Raw genomic sequence first — 19,003 nt, forward strand, 5'->3', positions numbered from 1 at the left:
ACAACCAGACAAACAGTTAATTCCCTCTATTTACTCCCTGTAGGCTCCAAACTCCCATGGCAGTTGCTGCTTTTCAGCTTGGTATGAAAAGATCATTCAGCTATGCCGGCAGCGGTCACAAGGCTTGCAGTCTGGGTTTTTAAACCTTGCGCACGTTGGACACTACCATGATAATACAAGCACAGATTTTTTAAGGGATGTAGAGTACAACTTGTGAATAGTCTGGAGGAAGAGCAAGGCAGTTAGATTTTTGCCAAGGGGCAGTGGGGGAAAGCCAAATACATGCCAGTATGATAGCACACCACGGAGTCAAGTGCTATGTAGCACACAGCCAGCCAAACCGAGGCTTCTGGACAGTTCACCCTTACAGCAGGACCTGGCTTTAAAAATGAAGAAAGGAGTTGGACTGACTAACATTGTAGCATGACTCAGGTTATATTAGGCAGCAGCTGATAAATGTCATCATTCATACAGTAGCTCATCTGTATTTTCACCTGGAAAGATAATTTCTATTTTTAATATATTATTTTGCTCGTACCTGAAATATCAGAGATGGAAACATTATGATACCCATCTTAAACAAGTTCAATACTATTTTAAGCAAACACAACCCATTTTATATTCCGTCTTTCTCTAAAACTGTAAACCATATTCTGTTAAGCACTGCTACCTATGATCCATGTCTTTTAACTCGGGGAGGGAATGGGATAAAACTCCCATGCAGCAGGCTCTCGTCACTGCAGGCTGAAGACGCACAGGGATGTACCTGGCCCATGTTCTGAAGGAATCTTTCTGGGTTTTCTTTTCTGATGTTTATTTTGGTTCAAAGGACTTCCTTCTCATCCACCTGCAGACAATCTGGCTGTCTGAAAAAGCTTATTTTCACACTCCATATAACCTTCTTCATAATTAGGATACTGAACCATAAGATAAACAATGTATGGTAGGGGCAGTGAATCAGTTCGGTACTACAACTGCTCCAATAAGCCTGTGTACCCTTGACTAAGATATAATGGACACAACCACAGAGATCCACTCCAAACTGACCGAATGTTTTCCACTGGAATTATTCTAACCCCTGACAAATGTGCTTCATTATAATGAATCTCTTGATTAGAAGCTAAATCACTGGTTCCTCTGAAGAGACATGAGCAACCTAAACAAGGACATGATCTTCCAACTCAAAGACACCTATTTAACCAGCTAAACTTACCTTAAAAGGACAGCATTGTGAATAGACTCACCCTACTCATCAGAAAACCTTCTAAAGACTATTGAGAAGCACTGCAACCCTTCAGCACTACTAAGATAGCAGCATTGACTATAGGTTTAGTTTTCCTTGCCACCCATCTACTGCCCCAGGAACTAGCTTTCTTCCCACCAAAATTTTGCATATATTGAACCAGTTTGAATCTTCCAATCTGTTAGAACTAGAGGTTTTGAAGATGATTATTCCACATAAGTTTAAAGGTTTCAGAAGAGGAACCAGAGCGATCTCCCCTACTCAGCCGTTAAAGCCTGCCTTGATTACTTTGATGTAACAACACTTGAAAGCTCCTATTCTTTGAAACTAATTTAAACACATTGAATTGTTGAAAGATTAAAAACCGCAGTCAGCTAATTACACTCACTCTCATCTCTTATTCAGCAAATGAATCACTTTTCATTACCACTTAGCTGAAGTACATGAATTTCTGCCTAATTAGAAATGTTGTAGATGGAGCATTAGCAAGGCTGGAGCGGGTCAGGGTATCTTGCCTGCTTCATTTTTAATTCCTAACAGTAGAGCCAGATAGGAAAGGCTTCAGATAAGAAGTCATTAAACAATTTTAAATTATTTATAAAAATTACTTTGCCCAAATTATAATTATTTTTTTTCCCAAATGCTCTCATAAACGTCAAATGGAATGAAAGGAAAAGCAGCCCAACATTGATTTTAATGAACATTTTAATGTTATGTATAACAGAACATTATGAATACAATGGAAACAAAGTTTTATCAATTTAATAATAAAAAAGAAATCCAACATAAGAAAAGGGAGGCAATAAATTTCATACCTATAGTATAGTGCTTATTCTTAACAATATTCCCAGCTTGTGACTATAACAATGTCTTTGTATTCCAGATTCTAGAATCATGATTCATGTGAACTTAAATGCAGAATTACAGAAGGAAAAACAAAAACCCCAAAAACCTTAATTCATTCTTTTGTTTTCAGTAAATCAGTAAAATCTTTGACTGCTACAGGTTTCCTTTATTAATATATATATATTTTTTTACTCCTCTATTGGATTCCACAGCTGCTAATGCCATATTTACACAAAAGAATCACCAAATGTTGTATAAAAGCTAAGATCCAATGCTGTTGGATTAGGTAAGGTTATAGATTTACATAAGTGTAATTCACCTTGTTATTTTTTGTAATGATGCATAAAATAAGTATTTTTACCTTTTGACTGCTGCCAATGCCATAAACCAGTGGCTCCATAGGGATATTGGTAGTACAAAGGATGCTAACTGCCACTGTAAGAGAACTGCAAGAAAGTACATTTTCTGAAAGGAAACCTTCCAGCAGTCTTGGATAAAGCTTCTCCCAGACTTGCACTGGATATCAGTTATAACAATAGAAGCATGTTAAGACCCCAAAAATCTGTTGATCACCAAATTGCTGAGAGAGGATTTTTACAATAAAAATTTGGGTAATATAGCAGTGTGGCTGGAACATTAGCAAAAGTATATATACATTCCAGGTCCCTTTCAATTAGCCATAATCACATATGTAAGCCATTTTTGGACAAAAATATATATTCTTATAAAAAACTGATCATAGTACTTGAGTGACTTCAATTGTGGACTCAGTGGTAGTAAAAGGAATGATCCAATTATGACAAAGTGATCAGGGAGAGGGGGAAAAGAAAGTCAAGCTCTTCAAGAAAAAAGAAAAGTATAAAATTAGATTCAAACATTTTTACCCAACCCCCATTCCAGTCTTCCATCAAGTCTCAAAGTTAAAATCGGTTCTTCTACATAGGAAAGGTTTTTTGATGGTGTCAATACAAATTATTTTGCAAAATCATCTAACACATTCCTTAGAACCTTTCACCTCTCCAGAATTTGAACACTAGTTATTTCAACATTTAGAAAATAGCTTTTGGTTCTTTATGTAGACACTTTAACTGATAAAGAAAAAAAAATTATTGATCAGTGTTTTCCATCCCGTCCCCAGCTGTATTTGTGCAGCTAAAAATCCTTCATTCAGTCTGCCCATTTTATTTTTATTTTATTTATTTTACAATCTTTATTTGCTAAAATTGGCAAAATTTGCAAAGGCATCTTGCTTGGGTTGTACAGTCCCAGGAATCAGAGAGGTCATAGCGATATTGGGTACTCCCATCCCTATTGTGCCCGTCAAACCCATTCCTGTAGCTGGCACTCCCATGTTCATGTTTATTCCCATCATTCCCTGGTTCATCATAGGCGTGGGTCCCATGGAGGTCATTCCCATTGTACCTGACATCACGTTGGGCATTCCCATCCCCACAGGAATGGGCCCTCCCATCAACGGGCTTGTCTGGGGTCGAACAGGCATCATGTTAGGCTGAGGATTGAGGTTCACAGCGGCAAAGTTTTGAGTCATGACATTCATAGGTTGTTGCATATCTGCAAAAAGAGAACAGGATGCAAAAATCATTAATCAGAATCTGATGCTGAAGGTGCTCATGTGTTTTAAGAAATTTGTGGTAATTGCTGTGAACAAATGTGGTGGCCAAAAACATATCAATTTCGCTCATTTTCCCATTTTCTATGTGAAGCCTCAAAAACTTTTATAAGTTTTAAATAGCATTTTATACCAATATATGCCACTATGCATATTCTAGAGAAGTTCTAGATATTAGGAAGCCTGAAATCAAGATACAGCAATGGTGCAAACTCTACAGTAAAAACATGCACAGATACCAGCCTCCTAGCACGTCAATCTCCATTTAGAAAATACCACTTGTGTCAGAAGCATCACAGCAGTTTAAGAAACAATTATGACTACACATAGGAAAACAGTAATTGACAGAATACTCCATCTCAAGGACAACCTACTAAACACATACAGGGGTCAGCATGCATGCAAAACAGTGCAATAATCACTCACTCTGTTGCTGTATCATGGTATTAAGTGATGGCTGCTGGGGTTTGGAAGGCTGCATCCCAGGTACTAAATTGTCCAAACTGATATTTACACTGGGATCTGACCAAGTTGAGGGTAGAGTTTTGCTTGCATTCTTCTGGACCATCTCTGTGCTTGCATTATAAAGTGGGTTAGGCTTCGGCATCATAGTGTTCACACTTTGCAGAGGCTAAAAAAAAAAGTTTGTTGGGATCCACTTAAAACAGTTTACCAATAGGCATCAGGACCAAACAACAAGTATTAATTTCTCTACAGATACAATAAAAAGCCAATGAGATTTTTAGCCATGAACTTCAGCTCTTCCAAAGCAGTGTTGCCATGTGCTCTTGTGCCATTAGAATGGGTTAAAAGAGTATTTTGTAAGCTAACATCAAGCTCCCATATCAATATGTGGAATGACAGTGATCATCTGCAGTCAAGTTTTGAACTCAAATATACTGATTTTTTCCTCGTAACACCAAGTTGACCTGTTAACATTTCCAAAAACACTCTCCACTGAAGCAGGCACTTCTGTGTTTTAGAGAACAGACCAGTCCTCACCTCCATCTACTTGATGCTGGAAACCAGTAACATTCTGTGGAGAATGGCTTTAAGGTTTAGAATATCATCAACCTTGTCTTCCCCAACAAAGCAGCAACACTTCATGGATGTTGCTCATGATCATCTCTTTGAGATCATGAAGATCTGATGATCATGAAGATGATCTCAGAGAAGACTAGCTTATAAAAGGAGGCTTTTCAAGAAAATTTGACACCTTTTCTTTTTAGGAGGCTATGCAAACGTTTTTGGACAAAACTTTCTCATAAAATGCTGATCACAGCATCTGAGTGACTAGGTATGGACTCCAGGAGTGGAATGGATTAATTTTCAAAGTTGTGATTAAGGACAAGGCAAAAGATTAATCGAGGAAGGTCGTTAGCAAACTGTACAAACAGTAGCATACCTGTGACCTTGACATAGGTAAACTGATGCCCACAGTATTGGAGCTCATCATAGAGAAATTCATACTTTGCGAAGAGGTCATGGTTGTCTGAGAGGGGCCCATCAAATCAAAAAGATCAGTAGAATTTGAAGCAGTTGGAGGCTGGCCAGAAGCTGGCTGTGAGCTACTGAAAAGCTCTGTAGCTGGCTGCTGTGCTGTGCTGCTGAAGAGGTCTCCCGATGAAGCACTGGGACAAGGAGAAGCTTGGTTGAAGGCATTCCAGTCACCAAAGTCTCCGTTTCCACTTGTTGCTGTACCTGAAGGAAAGGCAACAGTACGGGAGGAAGGAAGACAGAAAGAAGAAAGGCAGAAGACTTAGAGAAAGGCACTGAGCAAATGCCATATTCCATGAACTGAAACAAATGAGAGCTGATCTGTGTCCGTCCAGATTAACATCTGCAGGTAGAACCTCCATCTGGACATCGCTCCCTCTCATGAATATTCCAACAATTTTAACAAGGTAGCAAAGGAAATATGAAACACAAAGAAGGATGTTTGAAAACATCACCTGTGGATGCGAGATAAGAAGGGACAGGTTTTCTTTAGTTGAAATATGACTGAAAGACAACTTAGGGGTAGATTGAAGGCTCTAGTCAAAACACCACCTAGAACTCTGATAATATTTATCGACCTTTTATCTCAGTGCTCTGGTATTTGCTGAGAGAACAGTTGTCAGGAATGAGCCACTTGATAAGGTAAATTCCATCATGATAAAACAAAGACAACTACTTCAAAATTTGTTTATATACAATTAGTAGCTCTTTGTATAAAACAATGCTGAGGGGAAAAAAAACCAGACCTTTAAAAGCATGTTGCCAGGGAATTCTTATTTGAGGTGATAAGGAATAATTTCTTCCCATCCCATGAACTGCTCATGTAAAACACATTAAGTTTTCTGATTTGATTCCTGAACTACATGCCTTGGCTTGATGCAGAAATTCAATCTTGGATCTAACAATTCTCTCAGCAGAACCTTTGCTGAACTCTTAGCTCATCACTTAAACTTTGTTTCATTTCAATATACCAGGGTTCTTGTAGACAAGCATTTAAATCAAAACACAGCAACTCGCAGCGCGCTGTATCTTACTGTGAAGAGCCTAACAGTATAAGCTGTTTGTAGACAACTGCAAGGGTACCTATTTCAGGAGCACAGATGTCCAGAGACACAAACCAGTGAACTGAGAATATGTCATAACCTTTGAGTCAAATGGCAGGAGATGTTATCTCCCTTAAAAACACATGTTTTCCTATTAACAAGAAAAGGGTTACTTCACAGCAGTGATAGGGGAAGAAAAACTTACAAAAACATCTACAGGAGATGCTAAAAATAAAGCAACACCATTTAAACAACTCTCATTGTTACATAGTGAATCTTGTTCCTAGTTTGGGCCTTTGTACAGGTCAGCTTTTTGATTATGTCACGGATATACTTTTGGTACTTCAGCTAAGTCACAAGCAATGTCATTACCATATGAAATGAACTTTGAGTTCTAATGAACAGCTAAATCATCCCTTGAATTTCTTTAGATGAGCAAATGAAGACTCAAACATGTAAAGCTGGGGTAGGTGAATCTAGTGCCAGTTTCCACTTCCTAACCTATCCAATGGCTAGTTCTATAACGGCCATCCACAGCAATTTTCTACAACTGTATTCTACCCATTCAAAAGGTAACTGCAGTAGTCTTTTACATTCCATGTAAATATTTATCAACATACACCTTCAACCTTTAGTCATCTTCATCTCTACCAATATATTAGAATTTAAAGAATAGTAAGAGAGTAAATCTGTTCACAAAATCCAAGTATTGCCAACAACTTCAGTGCAAGAAGTGGACAAATATTCATTAGCTTAAGGCCTTACTAGAACATTTGCTTTGATCTCCCTCACAAAGAGGGGCTATATTAGAATGTTTCAATTAGTATTACATATTAAAAATTAAAACCTACTTTAAATATTCCTGATAGATAAGTAAACGCCGAGTATGCTGCTTCTATGTTCAGACCTGTGCATTGAGCACCAATAATGGAAGTGGGGGTAAAAGGGATAAGGTTTTGCCCCTTCAGTAGAACTTCAAAGATGATTAATCAAGAAGGAATAGATTTCTAGAGGGGCTTACGCTGTTCAGGAATGATTAATCATTTCACAGGACTCCTTGTCCCTTGCATAATGGTGATTAGAATAGATTAATCATGTTAATGCAGATAAAGGATTGTATCAATTTAGACTGTATTAACACACAAATTATTTGCATAGTAGGCTGCTTTGTGTTTGCAAAACAACTTGGTTTTGACTAAGAAAGCCTGTAAAAAAGTTAGAGCAGTTCTTTCCTGCCAAGCAAATTAAAGGTGTATTAACTAATCCGTGCCCAGCACAGTTTTCCTAGCACAGCAAAATAAAGAAAGGGATATAAATGTGCCAACTAAAAGCTGACTCACAGGTAGGTTTGCTGATCAACCTCTTTGCTATTCTTTTCTCATTCTGGACTTAATCCTACACCCTTGCTGAGAACCCCCAGTCACAAACACCACTACTGCCCAAATTAACTTCACAAAAGATAGCCAGCCAGCTCCTTCCACTCCATGTTTGTTTGCAGCACTGTCCTGTCTGGGTAGCGCTGTAGGCTCCCCAAAACATTCTACCAGAAGGAAGCTGATTGCTTTAGGTGGCTTCCCAGCATATTTTTTTTTTTCAGTCGAATTTTAAGGGAAATGTTTTTCGGACGGTGGCCATGTCTACGTAATAGCTTGTCTGTTTGCATGCAAAATGACTGCACGTGCACTGAGCCAGCTGTATGGACACGTGACAGCTCTAAACTGCATGCCATGCAACCAGGTAAGGACAAAACTGAGCGCTGTCCCAACAAGCATTACTAAAACCTTGCTTGTGATTGGCAGGGACTTGTTCATGCCTGACTTAAGTAAGATCTAAATATCTTTTATTTAATAGGCTTCTCCTAAAAGGGAAAAAGACTGTAACAAATTGTTTTTTAGCCAAGCTAAAATAAAGTGTTGGTCAGCTTCATCCCATAAATGCATACATGCAACTTCAAAAGCCATCGGTGAGGTTGTATTGTGTATGGAAGACAATTTGACTAAATTCCCCTCCAACATATGAGGCCTTCCAATAGTAACCCAGACATCATTGGAAGCTTTGGAAATAGCCTGGTCTCAGGCTCCCCTCATTATGCCATCTGACAAGGCCAACATAATCACATCTCCCTGAACAATTACAAACTGGTGGGTTTGGGGGGGGTGGGGTGCCTTTTTTGGGGTTTTTTTTGTGGTTTTGTTTTTGGTTTTGGTTTTTGGGGTTTTTTTTTTTTCCATCTTAGGAGACAGGTGGGAGCTGAGGACATCTTTAGGGACTCATTTTTCTAGCACAGGTAGGCTGCTATTTTTCATTGAACATGATCCCATCTTTTGGTTTTGTTCAACTTACCCATTTAATTTACTGTTCTGCCCATATCATTAAAGTTGTTAAGACCAATCTGAACATGTCCGGAAACTATGAACAGCAGCATAAAACCCTAACAACTTTTCAGTTCACAACTTTATCACAAGCAAGCAAACCAGACTATCAAGCACTTCATACAAGTCTTTTTATCCCACCAGAGCAGATAACTTTTTTTTTAATAATTAATACCTACCTGTATCTGAAAAGCTTGCAAACTGTTAGTTGAAGTATTAGAAAAATGACTGCTTTTTATTGCAAACAAAATAGTTGAATAACCTTACATAAAAGCACTGGGAAGACTGTAATAATTAATAATCTGAATGGTCCTATCACTACAGCCAATTTTCCAATCATTTTGGAAACACAAATACTGTCACATCTTGAAGCATTCATTACTGTAGAACTCCAATTTAAAATAGCTCCTTGCCCACAACTGCAAAAGTGGGATGTGCCAGGCTCTTTTAATTGTTTAGTGAGCACTCTTCATCCAGCTTTTAGACCCACACTTGTTTATTTCAGGTTTTACTTTTCCACTCCAGAAGTCACATCTTATTTCAGTGCATTTCAAAATTAGACTTGAAGCTATGTTTTAAGTCTTATTATATGCTTATATTATATTATTAGATGTACAGGGATATATTTGTAACTCCTACTAACATTTTTCTGAAATAAAGGTCATGAAAGTTTCGGGTCCAATGAGACGCATGCTGTGCCAGACAGTAGCTCTCTTCTTCCTTACTCAATATAGCACTTGTGGTCCAGTCAAATAAACACAGTTTGCCCTGGAAAGGGAAGTGACTTTCAATAATGCCATGTGGCACCTTGTCCCCTCTTTTTGCCCTTAAACAGCATTTCAATCTGTAAATTAATCCTACCTTGCGATGATGGGAAACTTGCTGAAGCAGCAGCCGAACTAAAATCAGCAAATCCTCCAAATGGGTCAGTTGATCCACCTAGAAACAGAAGGAAGCCAACTGCTGTTACAGGATTGTGCAAAGATCCATTGCAACAACTGCATGCGGGATTTATGAAGAAAAGCTGTTCTGTATGTGGCAAGATGGATTTATTGATTCTGCTCCCTAAGTTGACGCTGTTTTTGCTGTTCATCACCATACTATATTTATACAAGCCTGAGCAACAATAAACTGCATTATTTCCAACTGCCTTGCAGAGCTTGCAACTTTGTTTTCCTAGGGAAGAACTAAAAGACACAAGTTTTTGCTATCCCTAAAAATAAATCTAGAGAGATTAAAAAGGTTAACCCAGGTTTTAACTAGTGAGGGATGCTACTAGTTTGGCAGTTTGTAAAATTAAAACTTTGGAAGTGTAATATATAAAAGCCAAATATTCTTATTGTAAAAAAGTTAATTTATTATGCTTACTGTGAAAAATTACATGTCGTCTTATATTTAGATTTTGTGTTACTTAAGGCATGAATGATTCTGCAATGATCTTGAATTGGTATTTCAAGGACAGAGCTTGCATTTGTGTTCATTTTTTTATAAGTTTGCTTCCTTTCTACAGCAGGAACATTAAGTTTCCCAACCAGACGCTTGTATACAGCACATAAATTATTAACTTCTGAATACAGCACAGTAACAATTTTTCACTAAAAAATACAGCCAAGATATAAAAACAGAAGAAAGATTTAAGAACCATGCTGGAAAGCTGCCTTTTTTTTTTAATAAAGAAAAAATATTTTACAAAAAAAATCATCAAATTATCCTTGCTATTGCTTTTAAGTAGGTATTCCACTGACCTGAGAAAGCTAAGAAGTTGACCTTATTTGTTTGTCCTCAAAGATTTCACCTCCAAGCAGTCCCACCCCTAGAAGAAGCTGCAGCAGTTCAATTATTTTGCTTTTAGTGTTATACATACATTATATAGGTTACATCACAGCTGCTTAGCCTGCAGTGCTTAGAAACTAGCCAGGTGGGACTGGAACATCTGTGCTGCACTCAAACACCACCAGGGACGGCTTTCAACATCTGGTGCCATTTCTGAATTGTCTTATCGCTGCAAGACATTCTGCCCCATCTGCTACTCTCAACTGGGTTAATTAAACTAGAACCATCTCCTTTTTAATAAATGGCTAGCAGTAATAAAAGGAACCATTCACTTTAATACATGTGTACTTGTATTTCTTTTTAATGTTATTTTACTGTAGACATTGCCAGGAAGGCGACTGTTCTTCCAAGGGGAAATGTCTTTTCTTGCCAAGTGTGTAGCATATGATATAAAACATGAGAAGGGAATGCAAGGATGGTGTCTCTGAATTTTCAAAAATATAGCACTACTGAAATCCTTTTACCACCTTTTCAAGAGGGAGAAGATTTCACACAAAGTTAAGAAATTTCTTCAACACAAATTCTGAAGTGATCTAATAGGCATCTTACATATGTTTATATACAAGTTTTATACTGACTGCAACCTGAGAATGAAAAAGGGTAAGATGAGCCAGTGAAACATCAAGCTAAAAACCTGTTCTGATCATGTTTACTCTGCCTATTGCAATGAACATTTTCAAATAATTTTTTTCATCACATGTGTCCTTACAGAGTTCAGAACAGGTTAATGGTTTGAGGATTTATATCCGAATGAACAACACAGATGACATACTCTCAACCACATCTTCAAAAAAAAAATTCAATGCTCTCATGCTACACCTATTATCCCTGGGCTGTTTGACAAAGTATCTGGGGATTAATTTAATTTTAAAAACAGAACTAGGTTGAAACCCAAAGTAACCCCTTAACATTTCCAGTCAAGTAAACTTTTCTTCCACTTCTGTTGCCTGTTTTCAAATGAAACTGAGTTCCAGAGAAGTGGCAGAGCTTAGGCTGAATGCAGTAACTCTCTAAAGAAAGGTATCACCAGCTAAGATTAGAGAACCTCATCACCAGTAACACCAAAAAATTACTTCCAGCAGGCCTAACCCCTAATTCTATGTCTTCTCAAACAGATTGCTCCTTTATAGCAACCAACCATCCCCCTCACATACAAATTGTGTTGCTTTAGTAATGTGTAACCCCCCAAGCCTCACCAACCTTCTTCCACATCTCTGCACCTGAAAATACATAGATAAGCAAATTCTCAGTTCCCTGAATTCACATGACTTCCCTGCCAGTTCCTTCACAGGATAGATCAAAGGCTGCATTTGACCCTTTCCCTGTGTCTTGCCTGACACTGGGAATGTTCCCACACCCTGTGCTGCAAGGAACAGTGGTCATAACAAGTGACCTGCACGTGAAGGACAGTGCTAATCTTCTCAACATGAGCTATCCTCAAAGATTCCCATGTGAGATCTGTCACTATAAATGAACCCTTTCCATCTGCCTTGCCAGGTCAGCAAAGAGGTTATTTAGCAGGTCCAGCTGGTAACATGCCTCTTCTCAACACCGTTTCTAAATGCTGCTTTGGAAAAAGAAGAAAAAAGGCAAAAAGAAAAAAGGCTTAGTACAGCAAAGAACCAAACTGATGAAAGATTCAAATACACTGTAATATGGAAGCTGCCATAGTTCTGTTTGAAATATGGGAAGGCTCAGTTTGAACTGGACACATCTATTCTCAATGTGATTTTATTTTTATACATAAAAATTAAAACACACACATATGTATATAAATAAAACCAAAAAAGGCTATGATCTCTTTTCCCATAAGAATTGGATAGGAGAAGTTTCAGTATTGATTTGGGATAGTCATTCTGATCCAGGATATTACAATTCCGTGGAACTGTGGTTAACTCCAATGCACAATGAACACCTTTATATATGAAGTTAATAAAATAGAAAATAATGCAAAATAAGTGGTCCCTTAAATTTGAGGGCATTTGTGCATAAAGGAATAGATGCATGAAATGAATTTTATTTCTTAGCCATTAGGAATTAACACATATTTCAGAACAGACATATAAACTTTATCTACTTTCCCAAAAATAAAAGTGCACAAAGGTTTAAAGATCCACGAGAAATAAGAAAGAAAAGATTGAGACAGATCTCTGATACTAAATTACCATGACAATTTCCCTCCCTTCCAATAGAGTTTTGATGTATTTTATATTCTATTAAATACTTACAGAGGTAGCATTTTGGTAGCCTAGTGATGAAAGGAACTGTGAAGCATAGAGGGCTCATAATACTAGCTTTGCTCATGCATTATAATAAAAATAACTAGTGTGACATATTACAGGGGTTCCCGCTACAAAACAAACAGAAGTGGCATAACTTCAGGCAGAAGTAAGAGTAGTCTTTACATATTAATGAATGCAGCCACCTTGCCACATGTGTGGGCCCACAGCCACTCTGGACTGCCTTTTTTTGGTACAGTCTCATGTGATTTTAAAACAAGGACTGGAGCTGAGTATCTGTCATCCCCAAGATACACACATACACTTCTACAAAACAATGTGAATATGATCCCACATATAATAAGAGAAGTTGCTTATGTGTAATGGAGAGAAGTTACATGAGTGGTTTCTATCTATGAAAAGGCACATGCTCATATTTTATTTGCTATTCAAAGTGACCTTTAAACAAAAATTTTGCCCACAGTTAACTCTCTCCCAACTGTGCCATTAGACCACAAGTGCATGGAAGTTCTTTTGCTATTCCATGCTAGCCACAACCAAAACTGTCGACATTAAGAACCTGTAAGCACAATAACAAGTCTTAAAAGTTTTAGGTTTTGAAAAGCAAGCCACCAAACCATTGAACTCCTTTATCAATCCTGTATGCAATGCACTGAAATTTAACACACTCCTAAAAAGAAACTGCATTTTGAGAGTGTAAGGGTAAGTCCATATGAAGGTTAATGGACTTAAAATTCAACTGCATATTTAGAGACTGAAGGGATGTGTTTTACAATGAATAATTGTACTTTCAGGTAGCAATTTCTTTTTGGTATTAGGGTTGGGATCAACCAAGTGCCAAGACAAAATAAGATAAAGAAACAAGTTTGCCATATACTTTAGATGAAAGTTTACATGAAGATCATCCATCTCCAGCCGCCTAGCCTTTGAATTGCACTATGAGAAACGCTTGAACGTGAACGCATTGCACTTGCTTTTAGAGTTAATTATAAATAACTGCATTACAAACACAGTTTCTGGACAGACTGATCTAGCAGTTAATCTTTGTGCTGCTAACGTTTATTAGTCCCATGCAATAGCACATACAGTACCTTGCTACAAAAGGTTCTAGGTAGCTCTGAATTTTTTGAGTATTCATTTCTCAATTTATCTGCTACTCTACCTATATAACAATAAACAAGCTTATCCTCAAAAAGGGTTCAAAATATGCATTAAGAAAATAAAATCAAAATATGCCTACCTGTTGAGACTGGCTGGCTAGCTCCATCAAACAACAGATCAACCAGGTCATTAGATGACTTGCTGCCAGAGGGTACAGAAGCCTGAAGAAGAAATCACACAATAGATCTCATCTCATGATGTCATCACTCATCTTACATGACACTGAGAAGTCTTCTGGGATTTTGGGGTGCTTTGTCTTGTTTTGGAGAGATGGCAGATTTGTCTTTGAAACCAATCATCGGAACCTGGCTAAATTTCAAATCAAATAGTGAACAGCTAGTGGCTCAGGTTTTTTTCTGATAACCAAAGAGCTTGATAACTTGTCAATAAGTGTGCAGGTTCAGAGAATCCTTCACACTTCAGGCCAAGATTTTATCTTTGCTTTCCTGAAGAGAGTAAAACATGATAATGACTACATTTTAAAAATTCTACATCTTAAAGCAATCACACAAAAAGCCATTCTGTAATTAAACTGTTCCATTGCCTTTGAAAACCCCAAATAAACATTTTTTATTAAATAGTTTCCTTGAAGACTGCATAACAAAAATTCTACCCTAAACTAGAAATTGTCTCAGAGGTTAGAAGAAAACTGTTTCCAAAGTCATGTTTTATTGTGCTCTACTGTCTCACCTTTGCTGTTGGCTGTGCAGTATGAGCAGCAACATTCTGTTCTGGACTTGCTTTATCCCCTGTATAATGTGCTGCTGCTCCCAAGTCAATGGTTTTTGAAGGATTTGCTGTGCGTTTGTGTCTGGTGGTGGTAGTTTCTGTAGCCTGTGTAATCTGGATGTGTTTCGTTGTCACAGTCTCCTCTTCATCTTTAAATTCAGCTTTGGGAGATTTACCTCTTCTTGACTTTTCCTCATCACTGTCACTAGAAAAACAAAAGTGATAGAATACCATTTGTGATGGACTTCTCAGTTACTTAAGTGGACATTTGGCTTAAGCAACAAGAGTTTTGGTTACTGTAGTTCCTTGTAGCAATGGTTCATAACAAAAATTCTGCTTCTTCCTACAATTGAGAAAGGAAATGTTTTACCCTTACATAATGCATCTACATAACACAGCATTGCACCTATTGTACAAAAGTGATGAAGAAAAGCAAGTTATTTTGTTAAACATTAACTGCAAGTCCACGGCAGAGGATAATAGGAAATCAGTGTTTAAATCCAGTACATTTAATTACCTTCTGACAGGAACTCCCCCACACATTATATAACACTTCAGCAACAAAAAGTTAAGTTGGCAGGTCTGCTCAGTACTTACACCAAGAGACAGAAAGCAGTGAACCTAATACAGGTACTATCTTTCAGATTTCAAGAATTCCATTCCTATTTCAACTCATTTCCCTTTCCAGAGAAACAGGCTTTTATATTCTTTAAAGTGTTTGTGGAAAAAGAATGTTTACAGAATTATGCAATGCAATGATACTATTCATTTTCTATCAGAGAACACACATTTATTCTTAAAATATAAAAGAACAAAAGTATCACCATTTTAGGCAAAAACTTTTTAAATGTCACTGTGTAATATTTGTTTAACCTGTTACATATTCTACTTTTATATTTTAAGTCTTTCACAAACAAGCCAATTGCCCCCCACCCAACAGTCATGATGCCTGTTGGCAATCAAGATAAGATTTGTACATAACAGTAAAAATTGCTGTAGAGAAAGCTTAAATATGTTGAAACATATTTTGAAATAGTAATTCCCTTAGCAACATAGTTGAAAGTGGAAGGTTTTTATATTTTAATAATGCATTAGAATACTAAAACTGCAAAATTTAAGAAAGGCTGCCCCTTTGTCAGTGGCAATATGACAGTAACTGCGATATACTCTGGAGGGTAGCCTTTGTTCTCTGTTAACAACAGTGGGCTTTTTGGAATACATTGCATGTGTCATTTCCTCTATGCATATTACCTCCTCACCACTGGGGATGGCTCAATTCATTAACATCAGTGAATATAAATGCTCACTCCCTTTTTTAATGTTTATTTTTAAAAGAAAAATATCATAGCTGCTGCCCAGTGTAGTGACTACTGGCATTTGCTTGAGCCAGCCTTACACAGACAAGAGCGCTCAAATTGCATCACCTAACCTTATCCTTCCAAGGCACTTCAACCCTGACTTGCAACAACAGGCCTACTCTTCCAGTTCTGGATTTCTGCAGATAGCCTACCTACACGCACGAAAACATCAGAGGGGACCACCAACCACATTTTCATTTGTGACATCAGGTTTTTAATACAAGACCCCAGAGAAGACCGATCTGCACATTAGCATGGTACACATGGTACATCCATCCTAAAAGCCTCGGAGGACTGTGGATGATGTTGCCTTTTAGAGGCATATTGAAAGTATCTAAGACCAGAACAATCACAACTAAGGCTCCGTCTCTTAAAACCTGATGCAGTGTACTTCTTGTCATCGCTACGGAGTCTGCCTAGTCCGTATCCACATTCTGTGGGTTGAGAAAGTGACTGACAACCATTAAAGTCTGATCAATGGAGCTATTGCTACAGAACTGGTAGAGATTAATCTCACTAATGTAAGAATGAAAAAAAGTGAGTCTTTGGTGATCTACAGCAAAATAAATGTCTAAAAGCTTTTGAGAAAATAAATTAAACATATATGCCAGAAAGCAGGACAAATATTACAATATTACAATACTCAATTTTCTATGACAACCTGTACCGCTTCCAAACTGTCTCAGGAGATCTGTTTTTAATGGTCACATTAACAAAAAAAAGAAACATTACAGATTAATGTTCCCTTTAAGTGTGTTTACTGTGCTCAGAATAGTAAAATTGCAGTGCTTCATCTGACAATAGCAGAATTAACTTAAAAATAAAAATTATAGCTAGCATTATACCAAATAATTAAAAAAAACTTCTGCAAAGGAAGTACATGGTTGCAACTTCCAGAAACCAAAGTATGGATACACGTTCTTTTTCTTTGCCTTGAGGTTTTCATGGTATGGGTTTTTTTGAACAATGTTATTTAAGGCAATAAAATAGTTTACTGATAGTTTGAGACTACCTGAATTATACCCTACTACAGAAGTAATCCTTTACATGGAAGTTGCCTTTAAACATGACTGTACTACTCCTATAAAAGGATGCAAAAAGTTTGCTTCCTTTCTGGTGTTACCTGCATCAAATTTTCTGAATACTTGAGAAAAAAGGATTGACAGAGTTTAAGAATTCTTATGAAAAAAGTGTAATGTTTCAGAAGAACCTCTGTATATCTGCGGATAATTTAGAAAATAAAACTTCAGCATACAAGGCTAGACTCAGGGCAGCAATTGGTTTATTCGCCTAAGGCCTAAGAACTAACAAGCACTATGAAAGAAAACTGGAGGTTTTCCCACCCCATGGGGTATTGCTTCTGGTCTTCTCTGCTTCCAAGGGGACATATTATGGGAAAAAAGAATCCAATTCTCCCACAGCAGTACTAACATTTTTCTTCTAAAGAAAAAAAAGCAGACTAGGCATCTCCAGAGTTAGCTGTGTGAACTGCAGTTTCACAGAAATCTACTGTAAACTCAAGCCAGCTATATCACAGGTTAAGTTCTTAGTTACTTCAAGCATTTTTTTTTTTCTTCTATGCAAACTACAAGCTTTGCAAGTAGAGTCAGAAATCCAGAAGTTTGGCCAAGTTCCTCTGGTGTGTATACTGGAGGCAAAGATGGTGTCATCCCAATTCCATTAACCACTGTGAAGATGTGTAAGTCACATGTATTCTTTGTGCTTTAAGACCTTTATTGGCTTTACAGTACTAAAGTAATAATGATTTATAAAGCTATTAAGATAGAAACAATAGAACATGCAACAGCAGATTTGCCAGCTGAGTGAATATCCCCATTTAGTCACTTTTCCAAGGGAAACGACAACTTAATTCAATGTTATTATACAGCAGCAGGCTACAAATAAACTAGCAAATTTTTGGAGGCTTCTTTTTTGTTTTTAGAAAAAAAATTGCTGAAGTGTAAAAACACAGAAATGCATGGATTTCATGAAGCATTTACAAGAGAATGTTGTGTCGTTGTAAGCTTAAGTCACATGATAATGAAAGTTTAATGTTTCTATTCCGTTTCAATATTTAACTTCATACAGAATATAGTATTCTGTTAATATAACATGTATTATAAGGTTTGTATTTACAGTCTCTTTAAGTATAAATAGACAGACATTCTATAACCTTGAGTTCAATCTTCTTAGATCTTTTGATGCCTTCTGTAGAAAGAAATCTCTTCACTTCAACGCTCTGATAAAATACCTTCTAAAAGGAAATTTCAGGCTGGTAGCTGAAGCAGTGTTAGAGAAGCCATACTGCTGCAACCTGGATTCCTTCTTATAGCAGGATAACCAGCAACTACCAAATTGTTTTTTCTCATGTACGTCCCAAAGAATCCTCCTTTTATTTCAAGTCCTGAATTTACTTTCATAAATTTCAAGACAAATACCACACCTGACATTTACCAAAAAATGGAAGAAAAATAAAAAAGGGACAAGGGTTACAAGACCAAAACAAAAACGAAAAGTGTAGTATTAGCCAGAGAAAGAGATCAGTGTAACTTGGGGTAGAGATGTACAGTGGAGAAGTCCTCAAAATAAGCTGCTTTTTATAAAGATTAGACTGCAGAAAGGACTGCCTAAAACACTGGAAGGTGCAAGATTTTGTATCAGTACAAGTAAGAGACCAGGAGCCATTCAGAAATAAAGCAAAGGAAATAAGATAAAAAAATGTTTACTGTACATCCTGTACATGAAATGTGCATAGTGAGCTTTACAGAAATCGTGTGACAAGTTGCTTTTGAAAGGTAAGTACAGAAAAGCACACAGCAATATACTATTGTTAAATTTGAAATTGTTTACTTTTCTTCTGATCCCTTCTCTTTGTAGTCTATTGATAGTAAATTCTAAGAGGGAACCCTGATGTGTGCAAAGAATACCAGTTTTATGATTTATTAATGCCTTAGCAAGAGGACCATACTGCCTTTTTCTCAGAAATGCTACCATTATAGTTATTTGTTTCATTACAAAATTCAGACAATTTTGCATGATATACACATGTGT

The 19,003-nt window shown here is 37.1% G+C and overlaps 1 protein-coding gene across 2 annotated transcripts in view; it reads right to left on the reverse strand.

The window, feature by feature from the left end:
* Positions 1-1,958: 1,958 nt before the first annotated feature.
* The window catches only part of CLINT1 (clathrin interactor 1), a 53,759-nt gene continuing 36,714 nt past the window's right edge, over positions 1,959-19,003 (reverse strand). The window contains exons 7-12 of one of the 2 annotated variants that reach the window (XM_072872090.1): positions 14,556-14,799; positions 13,945-14,026; positions 9,493-9,570; positions 5,125-5,420; positions 4,146-4,350; positions 1,959-3,661 (exon numbers count right to left, since the gene is read on the reverse strand). In XM_072872090.1, coding sequence (XP_072728191.1) covers positions 3,300-3,661; positions 4,146-4,350; positions 5,125-5,420; positions 9,493-9,570; positions 13,945-14,026; positions 14,556-14,799 — 1,267 coding nt within the window. In that variant the 3' untranslated portion in view covers positions 1,959-3,299. The remainder of the gene's footprint in view (positions 3,662-4,145; positions 4,351-5,124; positions 5,421-9,492; positions 9,571-13,944; positions 14,027-14,555; positions 14,800-19,003) is intronic. The other variant, XM_072872089.1, reaches the window with a different exon arrangement.

This window comes from Ciconia boyciana, chromosome 9 (assembly GCF_034638445.1).
Source record: "Ciconia boyciana chromosome 9, ASM3463844v1, whole genome shotgun sequence".
Classification (NCBI taxonomy): Eukaryota; Metazoa; Chordata; class Aves; order Ciconiiformes; family Ciconiidae; genus Ciconia; species Ciconia boyciana.